The 18,638-nt window shown below is 39.4% G+C and overlaps 1 protein-coding gene across 2 annotated transcripts; it reads right to left on the reverse strand.

The window, feature by feature from the left end:
* Positions 1-718: 718 nt before the first annotated feature.
* On the reverse strand, positions 719-5,234 carry LOC127644605 (dnaJ homolog subfamily B member 4-like). Of its 2 annotated transcripts, none has more exons than XM_052127867.1 (3): positions 4,790-5,234; positions 3,792-4,366; positions 719-1,144 (listed from the first exon to the last, which is right to left on the reverse strand). In XM_052127867.1, the coding sequence occupies exons 1-3, from the start codon at positions 4,998-5,000 to the stop codon at positions 911-913; spliced, it is 1,020 nt and encodes a 339-aa protein (XP_051983827.1). In that variant the 5' UTR covers positions 5,001-5,234; the 3' UTR covers positions 719-910. The 2 variants fall into 2 exon arrangements, with proteins under 2 accessions (XP_051983827.1, XP_051983828.1); XM_052127868.1 differs by having other exon boundaries at positions 955-1,144; positions 3,779-4,366.
* Positions 5,235-18,638: the final 13,404 nt, after the last annotated feature.

The raw sequence follows: 18,638 nt of genomic DNA on the forward strand, positions 1-18,638 counted from the left end.
CAAATGAGATGCAAAATTTGCTCTCATCAGAAAAGAGGACTTTGGACCACTGAGCAACAGACCAGTTCTTTTTTTTCTTTAGCCCAGGTAAGACGTTTGACATTTGAAGCCCATGTCCAGGACCCGTCTGTGTGTGGTGGCTCTTGATGCAGTAACTCCAGCCTCAGTCCACTCCTTGTGAAGCTCCCCCACACATTTGAATGGCCTTTTCCTGACAATCCTCTCCAGGCTACGGTCATCCCTGCTGCTTGTGTACCTTTTTCTTCCACACTTTTCCCTTCCACTTAACTTTCTATTAATGTGCTTTGATACAGCACTTTGAGAACATCCAACTTCTTTTGCAATTAACCTTTGAGGCTTTCCCTCCTTGTGGAGGGTGTCAATGATGGTTTTCTGCACAACTGTCAGGTCAGCAGTCTTCCCCATGATTGTGAATTCAACTGAACCAGACTGAGAGACCATTTAAAGGCTCAGGAACCCTTTGCAGGTGTTTAGCTGATTAGAGTGTGACACTTTGAGCCTACAATACTGAACCTTTTCACAATATTCTAATTTTCTGAGATTTTGAATTTGGGGTTTTCATAAGCTGTAAGCCATAATCATCAAAATGATATCAAATAAAGGCTTGAAATATCTTACTTTGCTTGTAATGAGTCTATATAATATATTAGTTTCACCTTTTAAGTTGAATTACTGAAATTAATGAACTTTTGCACGATATTCTAATTTTTCGAGTTTCACCTGTATGTATTAGACATATACTGTATGTATCTAGACACTGTATATAGAATAAACAATCAGATAAAAAATAGAAATTGCACATTTTCAAAATTGATATGTCACCATATTCCACCTAAACAGGGGATTATATTGTTCCTCTAGAGTCATATGGCGTCTGTCCAACCTCAATTTATGAGGTTGGTAAGTGCCGTTTCAGGACGTCCTTGGCATTGGATGGCAGACTTTCAGGAAAGTTCACATCAAACTCCACAATAAGGTCCCCTCTTTGTTCTGGGTTCTTTGGGAATGGCAGTCCTTGTCCAGCCATTATCTTCCTCATGCCAGGTTTGATGACATCAGTTATCTTCATATTGCACGTTTTACCGTCTATCGTCGACACAGTGACAGAGCAGCCACACAATGACTATGATAAAGGAAATATAAAACATACAGTTGTTCATCAGTTAAGACATATTCACAAATGTGAACTACACAAAAACTCAGATGAAGCCAGTATTTCTGTTAATAATGCCCTATAAGTTTTAGACTAATAGATAATGACTACACAAACTAATAAAATAAATGTCTAACCTTCCAACATGAACATTATATTGCCAAACATCTTTAGGCATTTTATGTATGCTTGGTGATGACTCTAAGACCTGATCTGGTTTTTGAGACTTAGACCCCATTTACACTTGATATTAAGATGTGTCTCAAGTGATGTGATCAAATGTGGTCAGGCAAGACACATCGCTGTTTACATCTGGTCACTTAAATGCATCTCCTGTGACCACTTGTGTTTGGATTTCAAGAGGAGGGACTCTGTTTCATGACAACATACATCAATCGCTCTGTCAGTGTTACTGCATGATAATAAACAATAAAAGACATAAAGAAAACAAAGTAAGCAAAAAAGAACCAGCGTATTAATAATGTAAATCTAACATTTACAGTAATATAATGGGAGCTGCTATTCAGTTGATACCACACTTCAAAGTTTCATGTTATATATACATGTATTAATCATGTTAAATGGCAAGCGTCAGGACAGGGAGATGAAAATAGCAAAAGACATTTATTTACAGTATGTGACAGAATGAAACTTTCACATTAACCAGGGCAAACCTGTTCTGTCATTTCAAGTCATTATACTGCCAATCCTGTTAGAAAAACATCTGACTCATTCTGTTTGTCACAAACATCTTTTTCAAAATCTTCACAATTTTACCTAGATAAGCTTAACAAACACTTTTTAGTAGCTCAATCAGTAGACCTCATGTAGTGGGAATCAACAATTCTGCCATATAAGTACATTTTGATGCCCCTGTAACAGTTTAAGTGGGCGAACTCCTTTTCTGGCATCTCACAACAGCTGATCCTGCTCATGTTCTATGCTGTCCAAACTGAGTATTACATAAGATCTCAGTCAAAGAATAATAATAATAAAAAACAATTCTATGGGATATTTACAAAGTAGTGCATTAAATAAACCTGCACAGATTCGATTAGACAGATAATTCAATTTAAATATTAGATGGATGGACACAGACAGACAGATGGAGACAGACAGATAGACAGATAGTTCATAATGGATGGATGGACACAGACAGACAGACAGACATATAGATCGATAGACAGACAGATAGATCATGATGGATGGATGGATGGATACAAACAGATGGATGGTAGGACAGACAGAGAGATAGAACTTCATTTTGGATGGATGGCACAGACAGACAGACAGATAGATGGACACAGAGAGACAGACAGATAGATGAACACAGGCAGACAGATAGATGGACACAGACAGACAGACAGATAGATAAATAAATAGATGGAAACAGACAGACAGATAGATAGATAAATAGATGGAAACAGACAGACAGACAGATAGATGAACACAGACAGACAGATAGATAGATGGACACAGACAGATAGATAGATGGACACAGACAGATAGATAGATGGACACAGACAGACAGACAGATAGATGGAGACAGACAGACAGATAGATGGACACAGACAGACAGATGGACACAGACAGACAGACAGATGGACACAGACAGATAGACACAGACAGACAGACAGATAGATGAACACAGACAGACAGATCGATGGACACAGACAGATAGATAGATGGACACAGACAGACAGACAGATAGATGGAGACAAACAGACAGATAGATGGACACAGACAGACAGATAGATGAACACAGACAGACAGATCGATGGACACAGATAGATAGATAGATAGACACAGAGAGACAGATAGATGAACACAGACAGACAGATAGATGGACACAGACAGACAGATAGATGGATGGACACAGATAGATAGATAGATAGATAGATAGATAGATAGATAGATAGATAGATAGATAGATAGATAGATAGATAGATAGATAGATAGATGAACACAGACAGACAGATAGATGAACACAGACAGACAGATAGATCGATGGACACAGATAGATAGATAGATAGACACAGACAGACAGATAGATGAACACAGACAGACAGATAGATGGACACAGACAGACAGATAGATGGATGGACACAGATAGATAGATAGATAGATAGATAGATAGATAGATAGATAGATAGACACAGACAGACAGATCTTCATGATGGATTGATGAATGGATGGATGGACACAGACAGACAAAGAGATAGATCTTCATAATGGATGAATGGATGGATGGACACAGACATACGGATGGATGGACACATACAGACAGATCTTCATGATGGATGGATGGATGAATGGACACAGATAGACTGACAGACATATCTTCATATTGGATGGTTGCATGGAAAGAGACAGACAGAGAGAGAGACAGACAGAGACAAACAAATCTTCATATTGGATAGATGGACACAGACAGACAGAGAGATAGATCTTCATGATGGATGGATGAATGGATGGACACAGTCAGACAGATCTTCATATTGTATGGATGGATGGAAAGAGACAGACAGGCAGACAGAGAGAGACAGACAGACAGACCTGAACGTGAATGGGATAAAAGACATGAAAATATGTATGAACACTCACGTAAGTGTCTCACCTGGCGCAAACTGACCCGAACCGGGTACACGATATCAGAGCCCTCTCGTCTGAAGTGCGCGTGAGGTTTGTCCTTGATGACAAACACAATATCAGCGGGAATCGTGGTTGGCGATTCATCGCCTTCGCGTGGGAACGTGATTTTAGTTCCCTCTTTCCAGCCACGCTTGATCTCAATAGTGAGGATTTTGTCCTCGGTTCTCATTGTCCGACCGTCTGGATTCAAGCGCTTCCGTGAGATCTTCATGCGCTTGGTGCACCCATGAAAGACCTCCTCCAAAGACACCTGGAGCTCGTGGTGGATCGCGGGGTCTTGTTTTCTGCGCGGCGGTCCGCCCTGACCAATGTGCCTTTCGCGTGGAAATCCATTGATGTTAAAACTCGTAAAAGGACCAAAGGGGTCACTTCCGTCCACCTCCATGTCATCGTCCTCTCGTCCATTGACTTTTCTGCCGAAAAATATTTCGAAAGGATTGGCGCCCCCGAAAAATGTGGCAAACGTCGCATGAGGATCTCCGTGGAAGGTATAGGTGAAGTTGCCTCCTGGCCCGTCTGACGAACTTCCACCTTTAAGCCCTGATAATAAACAGATTTGTGAGAGAGAGAGAGAGAGAGAGAGAGAGAGAGAGAGAGAGAGAGAGAGAGAGAGAGAGAGAGAGAGAGAGAGAAAACGTTTTATCTCTGGGAAAAAAAAGCTTAGTAAGATTTAGGCCATAGGCCTCATGGCGTTTAAGGCTTGAATTACTATATGCAACCCACTGCAGCCCCCCCAGTAAATAAACACACAAATTATGACGCACGTGAGCACTGCCGATAGACATCAAACCCCATTACTCTACGTATGGCAAATTATGTAGATGTACCGAGCTATTCATCACATCATTTGTATATTTTGTGATGACACATTTACAAAATACAAAATGGGTAAACGGATTAAGCATTTAAGATACATTCCTTTTCAGTGTTATTAGATACGGAGAATACAAAAGGGAATCCCACCTTCTTCCCCGTATTGGTCGTATATTTCTCGTTTCTTTGGATCACTAAGAACTTCATAAGCCTCCGCGACCTCCTTGAATTTCTCCTCCGCACTCGCCGCCTTGTTTTTGTCTGGATGCCATTTCAGAGCCTGTTTTCTGTACGCCTTTTTGATATCGTCGTCCGATGCCCCTTTCGCAATTCCCAAAATTTTGTAATAATCTTTGCCCATTTTCTCCTCTGAAGACCGTTTTGGCGCCGCTGCCTGTGGATTCGTCGTGGGTACCGTGTAAAGTCCTGCCTCTTTAAACAGTGATACAGATGGTTGGTCCTATGATGTTTGTTTGGAGGCTGTTACTCAGCACTAAAGACCTCGTGTTATTTTACCCTCTTTAAATAGCTATTGCTCCCTCCCCTATCAGTGTAGCTCACTGGACGCTTTCTAGAAAAGAGATGAGACACGTCATTTTCCATTTTCAGATTAATCTAAATTCACTGAAGCTAGAAGCTCTTGAAGCTACCCCTAGAGGAGGACACGCCCCCCCCCACCCCAATCAATTTTGTAACATGTTCAAATGTGTGTAATGAACTGACTGTACACTAACACCTTCACTAATCTGCATTTATTGCATTTTGAACATTCTGAACAAACACATTTTTTGACAATCACACAAGTAAAGAAAGGGTGTGGTACTAAAATGATAAATAAATAAATAATAATATTTATTGTATACATGGTATGAAGGTAAATGACCTGCTGTATTTACATTGTGTGGATGACTATACCCAAATCACTGATTTAACTATATAGTATCTTCGTATTAGGAATAAATCACTTTTCTTTCTGAATTGGTGTAGTAATAATATTCAGAATCAGAGTCAGAATCAGAATCAGCTTTATTGCCAAGTATGCTTACACATACAAGGAATTTGTCTAGGTGACAGGAGCTTCCAGTCAACAACAATACAAACAATACCAAAACCAGCAGCAAGACATAGGTAATTAAAAACAAAAAAGAACACAAAATAAATAATTATACATACCGGTATACACACATACACTCACCTTCATACATACCCACATACACACACGTAGTGCAAATCTAATACAATCTGTTATATAAAGAACAAAAACCTGTATATTATTTACAGAGCAATGTAAGTAATGGCAGAAGTGGATAAGTTGGATAATATAAATTAAAATTAAAATTAAACTGTGTATTGCATATAATTATTGCTCAATGGGGCAATTTAATTGTTCATTAGATGGATGGCCTGAGGGAAAAAACTGTTCCTGTGTCTGACGGTTCTGGTGCTCAGAGCTCTGAAGCGCCGGCCAGAAGGCAACAGTTCAAAAAGGTAGTGGGCAGGGTGAGTGGGGTCCAGAGTGATTTTACCAGCCTTTTTCCTCACTCTGGAAGTGTATAGTTCTTGAAGGGGGGGCAGGGGGCAACCAATAATCCTCTCAGCAGACCGAACTGTCCTTTGTAGTCTTCTGATGTCTGATTTCGTAGCTGCACCAAACCAGACAGTTATTGAAGTGCAGAGGACGGACTCAATGACTGCTGAGTAGAACTGTTTCAGCAGCACTGGTGGCAGGTTGAACTTCCTCAGCTGGCGAAGGAAGTACAACCTCTGCTGGGCCTTTTTCACAATGGAGTCGATGTGTATCTCCCACTTCAGGTCCTGTGAGATGGTAGTGCCCAGGAACCTGAATGACTCCACTGCTGCCACAGTGCTGTTTAGAGTGGTGAGAGGGGACAATGTTGGGGTGTTCCTCCTAAAGTCCACAATCATCTCCACTTTGAGCGTGTTCAGCTCCAGGTTGTTTTGACTGCACCAGAAAGCCAGCCGTTCAACCTCCTTTCTATATGCAGACTCATCGTCATCTCGGATGAGGCCGATGACAGTGGTGTCGTCTGCAAACTTCAGGAGCCTGACAGAGGGGTCCTTGGTGGTGCAGTCATTGGTGTACAGGGAGAAGAGTAGTGGGGAGAGCACACATCCCTGGGGGGCACCGGTGCTGATGGTACAGGTGGTGGAAGTGAATTTTCCCTGCCTCACAAGCTGCTATCAATTCTCATTGATAGCCAGTTGCTTACAACCATGACCAGTTATGTCCCCTTCAAAAATGTTCCCAAAAGTATAATTTTGAGGACACTCCGAAAGAATTCCAAATTGTCTTAATATTCTTGATGACAAGTTTGTAACAAATTTGTTTATACTTGTTTCATTAGAAAAACTATTACAGCATATACTTTTCACTGGATAGATACTGTATTTATGAGGTAATTGGAATTTGATTTGGCTCTCCCTCATCAATGTATTGACTATTAAAATTAGAGAGATGTCTTTTAAAATATTTCACATATGTAATCCCTGTAATAGTGTTTCCTAAGTTGACAAAGTTAAGAAAAAGTGTTACTTTTTGAGACAAAGATGAGTTGATGAAACACCTTTTTTTGAAAATGTGTTTGAGCAAATAGCCTCTCAGAAAAAAATGGTATCTGACATATGTATTGATGTTTTTTTATATATATAATTAATTATTATAACAACAGAAACTCATTCAGATTCAATATTGTCAATTTATTTATTATTTTTGGATGTTTTCATTTATGTACATTTCTAGGCTAGAATCCACTCCTCTATTTGGTTGATTTCAATTCTTATGATAATTTTTCATTGGGCATTAATAACAAAACAAAAAAAAAACTTTAAAAAAATGTCAACGAATACTGTTGATACAACCACTTAATTTATGCGTCCTTTATGCACTGAACTATATGAACGGAAGCTATAATCTACCACAGCCTGCGCTCATTGCTTTTCATTACGGACTGTCTGTCTGTCTGTCTGTCTGTCTATCTATCTATCATCTATCCATCCATCCATCTATCCATCCGTATATCTGTCTGTCTGTCCGTCCGTCCGTCTAATTAGTAGTAGGCTATGTCTGAATCCAAAGTAATTATAAAACACTAGGCGAGAAATACTTGGATTACCTAGTTCCTACTGCATCTGCTGAGATCATGTAGTGTGCATCAAATGGACAATTTACTTAGAATCCCTTTTATGTCAGAATCAAAACACTGAATTAAAAAAAGGTGGCTTTTCTGTTAGTCCTAAATATACAAAGAAATGTGTTCCTTGTGCTTAAATTGTTCTTGTTTAACAAAACCAGAGTAAATAATGTTTTGCAATTGTTGTTACTATGGCATAGATTAAGGAACTGGGTCACACGACAAGGACAACTTTCCCAAATGAAGAATGTTCTGGCATACAGTACCTACCTAACAAAGACAGTACTTTGTTAACTGCCAAAGTACGAATGGCCAGAAGAACGTTCTTCATCAAATGCAGTTCATACTGAATTTGGATACAGCATATGTCATTGATTACACAAAGCAAGGGATATGGTGCATATGTAACGGGAGCCAGCTGGTACATGATGGCTGTACAGTATGTTTAAACCACACTCCCCTGGCCTCAACAGGCGCACTAGCGACTGACGCTAGAGGGTGTAGCCTTTAGCCTCCTCATTAGCATGCCCGCCTCCCATGCCGATTGACACCGGTTTGAATCCCACTCTGAGCGGGTTGATCAGGACCGTTTACACATACACTAATTAAAGCTACTTATACTCTAGGATATAGTTAAAATTTCATCCGAAAATTAACTTATGCTGGTTAATCAGCTGCAATTCTAATGTGCCTTCCTGTTCAATTGTCATTTAGATTAAATGGGAGAATATGATTATTACTGTTGACTTCCTCAGTGTATGAAAGCAAAACAATTGGCCCATGGACCCAAGTCAGTGTAGACACCACATTTAATGTCAGGCAAATTAAAAGGAAGCTATGGAGAATAGATTGGCTGTCCATTCAATAGTTTGTGCTGTCCTTATTTTTCAGGTCACATCTAATTTTCACAGCCAATGAAGTTGTTTTCCATTGGGAAGACATATTTCCATTGTATTGTCAGCTGAATCATTAACATCAAGGGACACAGTGCAAATCTTCGACATACAACATTGCATCCAATTGAATGAATTCAATCCCTCACTTGTTTTTGTCCAATTAAATATGGGATATTCCTGACGAAGGTCAATAAGTTAACCCCTAGTTAGTGTTGGGTTGTAGTCCACCTTATTCGAATCCGAGTCAAGTCCAAGTCTTTACACAATCGAGTCCGAGTCCAAAAGGGGCAGAGCAGGAATCAAGACCAAAACAGGCCGAGTACGAGTCGAGTCCGAATTAATCTGTTCATGAATCTGAATTAAATTCAACATCAATATTTTAAGCTTATTTTAAACTTCACAACTAAGAAGTTTGTCAATATAAATGTAACAAAAACACCTCTGTGGCCTTTCATATATATTTTATGATTAGTATCCTGCTGAACAAACTTCAAAGTGGTTTCAGAATGAAATCATATGCTTCAGGTATATGAAGACAAAACTGTCCCTCAACACACTTCTTATTGCTTTCTGTTGACATTTCCTGGATGATCAACTGAAAAAAGAAGAGTGTGGGATGTTGGACACTTTATGCACTTTGCCATTGCAGCTTGTCCTCAGGAAGATGCTTCATATGTCAGTATAAAAAAAATATCTTGTGATTATTAGAAATGTTGGAGACAGGCACAGGTCCTTGCACATCATTTATTTTATGGCTAACCCTGACCTCGTGACTCAAGATGTTTATGACTGAGTTTAAAACCTGTTCAACCATGTTGCTCTTTTTGTATATCAATGGACAATGCCTCACAATTGGAATTTTATTTGAATTTATTTACGAAAGTATGTAAAGGAAACACTACACATTACAACCATTTGATGTGGAGGTTATTGTTTCTAAAAAAAATATTCAAAAGATAGCAAACAACTTCATACATAGGGACTGATGACAATGTCAACTTGCCTGATACTACCGATAAATTTATTTTTAATAAGAGTCCTTCCTACTGGTAATAATACATAAAATAAAAAATAATATCAATAATTCAATAAGTCACATATGTGTAAAAAGCAAACATTTTGAGAGGCTCTTGACAAAAAAATACCACAGGAATGATCACAGTTCGCTATTTTTTATTCAGTTTTCAGTATGTGTCATAGGAGCTGGTGAGAGACACTCCCTGGCGATAGAGCTGAAGATTGACCTTGAAGGCAATGGGGCTGGTAAGGGACACTGGCAGTCAATAGGTTTGAAGACAGACACTGGCTGGCATTGAGGCAAGTGAGAGACACTAGCAGACAATGGGGCTGAAAAGAGACACTGGCAGGCCCAGGGGCTGGTGAGAAACCCTGGCAGGAATGAGAACAGGAGAAAGATGCTGGCAGCAACTTGGGCTGGTGAGGGACAGTGTCAGGTACTATAGTTTATGATACACACTGTCAGGCATTGGGGCCAGTGAGAGACACTGGCAAGAACTACAGCTGAACACAGATGTGGAAAGGCACTGGGGCTGGTGAGAGGCACTGGCAGGCATTTGGGCCAGTGAGAGACACTGGCAGGAACTACAGCTGAACACAGATGTGGAAAGGCACTGGGGCTGGTGAGAGGCACTGGCAGGCATTTGGGCCAGTGAGAGACACTGGCAGGAACTACAGCTGAACACAGATGTGGAAAGGCACTAGGGCTGGTGAGAGGCACTGGCAGGCATTGGGGCCAGTGAGAGACACTGGCAAGAACTACAGCTGAACACAGATGTGGAAAGGCACTGGGGCTGGTGAGAGGCACTGGCAGGCACTGAAACTGATAACAGGTACTGGCAGGCATTACAGTTTGTGAGAAACAGTGGCAGGCACTGGGGCTGGTGGAAGACACTGGCAGGCATTTGGGCCGGTGAAAGACACTGGCAATGTGGCTGAACAAATGCTGACAGGCACTAGGAATCTTGAGAGACACTTGCAGTCAGAAGACAGACAATGGCGGGCATCGGGGCCAGTGGGAAACACTGGAAGGCATTCGGTCCGGTGAGAGATAATAGCAAACAATAGAGCTAATAGGCACTGTAGCTGATGAAAGTCAGTCAATCACTTGGGCTAGTGAGAAACACTTGCTGGCATTTGGGGAGATGAGAGACACTGTCAGGCACTGGGCCAAAATACATTTGTAGTCAATGAGGCTGAAAACAGACACTGGCAAGAATTGGACTTGGAGATATATGCTGGGGACACTGGCAGGCATTGCTCCAGATGAAACACACTGGCAGGCACTGGGGCTGCTGAGGGACACAAGCAGACAATTGGGATTAAGACAGGACTTTGGCAGGCACATGAGCTGATGAGAAAAATTAGCAAGAATTGGAGCTGATGTAACACACTGTCAGGCAATGGGACTGGTGAGGGACAGTGGCAGGCACTATAGCTGATGATACACACTGTCAAGCATGGTGAGAGTAATTGGCAGGCACTGTGGCTGAACACAGATGTGGAAAGGCACTGGGGCTGGTGGATGCTGTTTGATATAGATACAGTTGTAAGATCTGAGGAGCTCTGAAACAGAAGAAGAGTAAGAGAAATTATACATAGAGGCCCCCGAAATTCCTTAATGTCATAAATTAAAGACTTTGCCTGCTGACACCCAAAGGTCTACAAAAACTGGGCGTAAATGTGCTGAAGAGGCCTGAAAAGAGTCCATAAAAGCTGCTCTGTTGAGTGTCAACTGTTTCCAGAACAAAAGGATGATTTTAACAATCTCAGCTGAAGGAACAACCTTCCTCTAAAACCCCACTCAGACTGAACCAGTCAATGTCCTTCGATATAACCAATTTGTACACCTACAAAAAAGACTAATAAGGGAGCACAAGACATTTTATGTGGAAGCATGACTATCGAAGACAGAGAGATTGAACAGACTCTCACTGGATCTAAACTTTTGTAAACTCTCTTTAGCTGGACCAAAACTAGTCCTTTTCTATTAGCTCCAACGGCACAAAACAAACTTTTCTTGGGTATTTAAAATTTATATACATATATTATGAACTATAACTATCAAAAGACTCCATTGTAATATCATTCTACAATGCACAACGCAGTCATTTTCGATAGTAAAAATGTATCTTATACAAATTATTATAGCCTGATGTAACCTTTAAAATATGTGTTATGACTTGTAAACATTTAAATAACTTATTATTATGATTTGTAATCTTGTATGATCCATGTTTAAATAGTTTAAATAGTCAACTATTATTCAGAGAAGACATATTATGTTTTTTATGTAAAATTGTGTCTTTCCATGAAGAGAACAAAGAGTGAGTTCATTTTATTGTAATAATCTGTTGTATTTAACATGTAAAATGCATGATTAGAACATGTACATTTTTGAGTTGGAATTTTAAGGATTATTCACACAAAGAACTATAAATCACCTTGAGGGAGGACAGGGAGTTGAGCACAACCAATTGGCTCCAATCACCTTTGGGGTGTGGCCAACCTCAACTCCACAAAACACCCTGGCAGACGAGTTCCAATGTTATCATCACGTTAGTTCTGAAAGACTCAAGGGAGCCGAGGCTTTCCCTCGTGATCCTCCTAGTTTAGTAAATAAAGTTCTATTTGTATTCAAAGAGAAGTTAACTGTGGTATACTGTATTTTGATAAGTAACTTGTCACTTGATTCTTAAGATTTACTCTCTGTGCTCAAACAATATTTCAACATATTTGTGATATTATTTTCAATGGCCATGAGAGTACTACTCTAAAGCAGGTATGGGCAACCTTGAAGGGGGCAAGGGCCAACATTTTTTCTCCTTTCTACCAAGGGACCGGATAACAAATCTGCACTCTAACAATGTTCATCTCCTTACTCAATTTCCTCATTATTGTGGGTAATCTATGCACAAGTAATGCAATGTTCTCTTTTAAAGATTTTGTTACCTCTATTAACATTTTTATTTAACAATATTTATAAAAACATGGTTAAGGTTGGGAAAGGATGAGGCGGGAACCGGCTGAACAGTCAAAATAGTATTTAATGAAACATGCATAGTCACGGCCCAGCCCCGCCCTCCTCCTTGTCACTCTAATATAATTATTTTGTAACTTACGTTTTTACCAAAACATGCCTTTCACATGTACAAATTCATGTTCAATTGACAAGCAATATACTTCAGACTTACATTTTCAAGAAAATGTATCTAATTTGCATTGTCTACATTTGCAACAGACAAACACACAAATGAACAGACTACATTTTCAACCCCACCTCATAAAACAGCTTATAGGTATGCTGTCAGACAGCTGTCCGTAAACCTCTCTATCTGTCGCACTGCCGTCTGCGGTCGGCCTTTATCCCTCTTGAGGTCTAATTTGCCTGATTAGGGGCCGGGTGTGCGGAATCACGACACAGCCCCGCCTTCCTCCCTGCCACATTCCTCCCTCGTTCTCTCAAGCCGGGGAGCCCCCGGCATGACGTACACCTCCCCTTCCCTGGGGAGGGGTCGTGCCTTCTGCCCCTTCTGCCGGCAGGTCATCCCCATCTACCTGGATGAGGGAGGGGACAAGGGGAGGGAAACAAAAAAATATTTACTCGCCGGTTCTACGGTACTCCGCCGCATTCTGGTGGATGGAAGGGGTCTCCCCTACCCCTGGCAGTAGTCCTCCCGCTCCAGGCGGTCGGCCAGGAGCCCCTCCCCACTCGCGGTCAGTGGTCTCAGACCCTTCTGCGTTTCTGCGGCTGGTAGGGGTCTCCACTCCAGGCGATCGGTTAGGAGCCCCTCCCCCCTTCCCTTGCAGTCGGTGGCCGTACCTCCGCTCTCAGGCTCCTTTGTGGTGGATTGTAGTGGCGAGGACTCTACCATGGCGCATCCCTCCTCCTTTCTGGGTTTCAGCACCAGTGTAAAGGGATTAATGGAAAGGAGGATGCGAGAACCGGCTTGACGATTTAAAAAATATTATGAACCAAAAAGACAAACACACACACACACACAGGTGTAGGACAGCTGTCCGTAAATCTCTCTCTCTGTCGCACTGCTGTTTTCGGTCTGCCTTTATCCCTCTCAAGGGATAATTACCTTGATTAGGGGCCGGGTGTGAGGAATCACAACCTGGCCCGCCCGCCGCCCTGCCACAAGGTATTAGTTAAAATCTAAATATTATCATCAATAACAATACTGTATACAAGAACATAACATTTCAATGCATTAATACAAAAAATTTCAGCTCCACAACATACACGCATGGACTGAACAGTCCTGTGTGTCAGAGAACATTCTCACTATTTGCAAGACTTTTCAACAATCAGTCAGGCATCTCAATCAAGCATTTCTTCAAAGTTTCTCCCTCTTATTACAATTTTTTCATTTTTGCCAACATGAGCGAAACAGCATTAGATGTCTTTGGTGATTCTTGCACTGTCACGGATTTCTTAAAACTTTTGATGCCTTTTACCCTTGTATTTTATTTACCCTTTACATCTGTGAGGAGAGCAGCTCTGGTGTATGTATCTGTCATACATCTCTTTGATCACTTGATCAAGGGTGTATTTGTGAATCAAATTGAAATCTTTAATGACAGATTTCGCATCCAAACAAAAGACGTCTGTTCCACCTGCTTACATTAACAATAGTGTGCATTAGCTCGCTGACAAGCTGAGGTAAAATGTAGCTCAATTTACCTTATAAATGATGAGCCAGTGTAAGATGTTGCATGATAGAATCCTACAGAGATCAGGAGGTCTGCTAAGAACAAGCGACTTCTTCTGGTCAATAGTTGTAATGACATAAACTGAATGCAATCTTTACATAATCCCTTTTTCAAATAAATAAAATCAATCCTCTATCTTGTATTCAATGATACAAAGAGCCGCATACGGCCCGCTGGCCGCCAGTTGCCCATCCCTGCTCTAAAGAGTTAACAGATAAGTCACAATCTTTCAATATTCCCGAATAATTCATAATTCCCTTGTTGAGCTAATTTCCTAATATATAAATTGTGAGCAGATACAATGAGCCTGTTGTATTACATATTTAATGGTGCAGAATTTCAAATCAGATTTCTAATATGATCATTTGTCATGTATCCTACATTTATTGGTGGCCAAACGTGACCAAGATTCTTAAACTAATTATTTACGTATAAAATCCTACATATTACAGGTGAAGATGTGTGGGCAGGTTAAATCAATTTGTGAGCATATTGCAAATCACTGTGCTGTATAATGCTGTACATTATATTTTTGCTTACACAGTATATAGAACTAGCTGAGGCTTTCAAGAAACAGGAAAAATTCAAATTCAAATTGTGCAAGACATCCTGTAGGGATGTACAGGCAGATTTCAGATATAAAATCGGAGATGGAATATTTTACTTGCTGAAATTAGATGATTTTCTATTAAATCAATAGTCATACTGGAATGTCTGGGCATAGCAATATGGCAAAGCAGTGGCTTCACGGTTATGACATCATTAGCAATCCAGTTTTATATTATATATCAGTGAGTACAACAAATATCTCTCTCTTTTTTCCCCTCTATCTGTTTTTCACTAACAGACATAAAGTTTTGCATGTTCTATAAATACCTACTTTGTGTCTGATATGTACATGCCAGTCTTTCTCCAAAATTCTATTCAGTTTTTTCAGTCATCGAAGTCTTCAGAATTTAGGCACCTTCACATTCTTTGATCTAGAATAGAAATACACAGAATGGATTTTATTACACATGGAAATTAACTTTAGGAATCACAAAAAATTATCTTTACTGTAATAAACCCATTATTATCAACATCCTATGCAGGTCTGTGGCTGTATTCTGTGTATAATCTGTGTATTATGTGGCTATTAATGAACTGAGCTTGCTTTGTTTTTTTTTTCAAACAACATATTGCCCTGTTTGCTATCAGCACAGGTCTGTGCAGTTTTTTATGAGTGCTCTCAGCATATGTACCTGATGTCTGTGAGTATGCGAATAGGCATCTATAAGACACATTCTAACTGGCTTCACAGAATGAAATACATGAAACTCTCACTTAATGTTATTTATAAATGCATGTCAAGCGATAGAATTAAAAATCTTACAATGATGATGGCATCCTTCTCTGACTGACGCACCTCTGCCTCTCCCATCTACAGTGTTACAGTTTGCTGTAAAACAAAACACTACACACACAATGTTGAAGAGTGAAACTGGCCTTTTTTTTTTTATCTAAACACACAAACAATTATAATAATAAACACTACAAATGGCTATATCATGGTAAATATTCAAGAAGATGATGTCAGTCTCATTCACAGGCATTACCTAGGGCTGAGAAAGGCAAGTGAAAGTGTCTTAAACCTAGGGAAACACAGATGCCATTGTAGTGGGAACATAAGTATTAAAAAAGCATCACTTTAGTCAATATAATACAATGCAAAAACTCTCCTTCCATTTCTGATAGACAACTACTACATACTAGTCTGTTTCTATCATATGATGTGGCATACAAATGTAGTATGTTTTTTACAGACTAAACAAATGCAGAAAGTTACAGTACCAAACCTCAAATTTCAACCCAATGTTATGCCAAGGATCTTTTAATATCACAAAATGTACTTATCATAGTTCTCCATGAAAAATGTTACATCAATATGTCTTTAAAACATAAATAAATAGCTGATTTTTACTCTATCATTCTCTGATTAGTGTACACACTATGGCAGTCCACTACTAGTAGTTATTCATTAGGGGCCAAGCACTGAACGTGCATATGAACCTATTGTAATCGTTAGTGTTCTTTTTATCCTTCTTCTTTTTCTTCCGCCATTGAATCTATGGCAGCCAACAGAACCGTATTCGGGAAAGTTGTGACACACAGATAGAGGATAGTCTGAACATTAACTGGAGCAAATTTGGAGTCTCAAACTCAAACCCTCTTGCGCCACCAACTGCCCAAAGTTTCACACATGCATAGGATAATAACTTGTAAGTGCTAGAATCAAAACTATTTTTTCTTCTGATTCCTTGGCTCTGGATGAATCGATTGCACCTTATGTCTTGTAAAATTTCCCGCCATTTAGAATTTTTTGAAAAACCTACTTTTCAAACTCCCCCTAGACCGTTTGTCTGATTTGCATGAATATTTAGTCAGATCATCTTCAGACCAGGCTGACAAAAAGTTATGGATTTCGTGTTGATAGATCAAACCGTTTTCGTTTAACACAACAATGACTCTGCAATAAATTGAATGGCATCTAAGCTATTATTTCATTTGTTTCCCTGTCACAACCTTGGGACTCTTGTCCTGAGATCACCAGAACCGGATGGATCCAGCGCCATTCTGGCTTCGTGTTGGACTCCACTGCTACGTGTTGCTGTGTGATGATGACTAACAGCAGCTGGTGCCAGCCATTGGATTGCACTCTTATAATGGAATACATCGACTATCAATTAATTGCCAACAAACCCTTCATCAGCCAACTAACAAGGACTATGCATCTATGTGAATGTCTACAGCTAATCCAGGATGGACTTCAAAGACATTAATCTTAAAGTTCATGTAAAATCTTTGTTTAAACACTAATACTTAACACTTACATGGTTTAATCATTTTAACCATGACTTGAACTATACATAAGTAATATTAGCATTATAGTAATGTTTAGTCAGAGGGGAACTGGCCCCCACAGTGAGTCTGGTTTCTCCCAAGGTTATTTTTCTCCATTAACCAACATCTTATGTAGTTTTGTGTTCCTTGCCACAGTCGCCTTCGGCTTGCTTATTGGGGTTATAAATACAATTATTATTGAATTACTTATTTTTAAACACGATTAACAATCACATTTTATCAAACTACAGAACGATGACTCTAAGACATTATAGATATTACAGTTTAATTTTCTGTTAATACCAGATCTTCTGTAAAGCTGCTGGCATACACTAAAACATGTCAGTAATTTAACAGTAAATTACTGTAAAAATGCTACATAAATAAAATGTTAATTGATTAACAAATATTAACAGTAAAAAATACAGTCAAATGTTTTAATATATTTTAAAAGACAATACAGTAGTTTTTACAATAAAACGATGTCAAAATTACATTATTTAAATGTAAAAAGTAAGATTTTCCTGTATAATTAATGGTAAAAAGAACAAGAGAGTACATGTACATTTTTTTACAGTAAATTATTCAAGTCAAGTGTTTTCTTATTGTCATTTAACCATATAGTACAGTACACAGTGAAAAGACAACGTTCCTCCAGAACCATGGTGCTACATAAAAACAACATAGGACAAACACAGAACCGCACGAGACTACACAGACTAAATAAAATACCTATATAAAAGTGCACGTGCAAACATGTGCAAAAATTATGGGACAGTACAAGAAATTTCTAACAATGAACAGGACAATAGGCACAGTGAGAGACCAGTAATTCGGTGTATTTACGCTGTAAATTGCGTGCTGTAATCTAAAGTGTTACCAAACATTTTTACAGTGTCAATGAAACTACATTATTAAGTCTGTATAGCAAGAGTTTGGAAGACCAATCGACAAAAATGACCAGACGCTTTGCCAATCACCCGTGACGTCATCACTGATCTCAATGGAAAAGCTGCTGAATCCGCTTGTTGTGTTGGATTCTAATGGGGTTTGCGGGAGAAATAATTTATTGATTATTTATTAATAATACACATATACATTATTACCCTTATAAAAGTGTATACACTATTAATCATACATTGTATAATTGTATAACAAGTGTACGAATCCTTCTGACATAAAGAATAGGCCTGAATATTTTCATTTGATGCAGTGAAATTGCAATATGCATTACACAATACACACCTCACTCTATGAAAACATGAATGATGCTAAAATTACAGTGACTATCAATAAATAAATTACAGCCAAATCCAAGGGGTTTCAAACTTTTCA

This window comes from Xyrauchen texanus, chromosome 6, assembly GCF_025860055.1.
Source record: "Xyrauchen texanus isolate HMW12.3.18 chromosome 6, RBS_HiC_50CHRs, whole genome shotgun sequence".
In the NCBI taxonomy this organism is placed as follows: Eukaryota; Metazoa; Chordata; class Actinopteri; order Cypriniformes; family Catostomidae; genus Xyrauchen; species Xyrauchen texanus.

What these genes read in the sequence shown, in the direction of transcription:
- LOC127644605 (XM_052127867.1), bottom strand. Translation starts at nt 5,000, where the DNA reads ATGGGCAAAGATTATTACAAAATTTTGGGAATTGCGAAAGGGGCATCG. An exon ending in CGACCAATACGGGGAAGAAG is followed by an intron (nt 4,367 to 4,789) that starts GTGGGATTCCCT and finishes GTTTATTATCAG; the next exon opens with GGCTTAAAGGTGGAAGTTCG. An exon ending in TTCGGGTCAGTTTGCGCCAG is followed by an intron (nt 1,145 to 3,791) that starts GTGAGACACTTA and finishes CCTTTATCATAG; the next exon opens with TCATTGTGTGGCTGCTCTGT.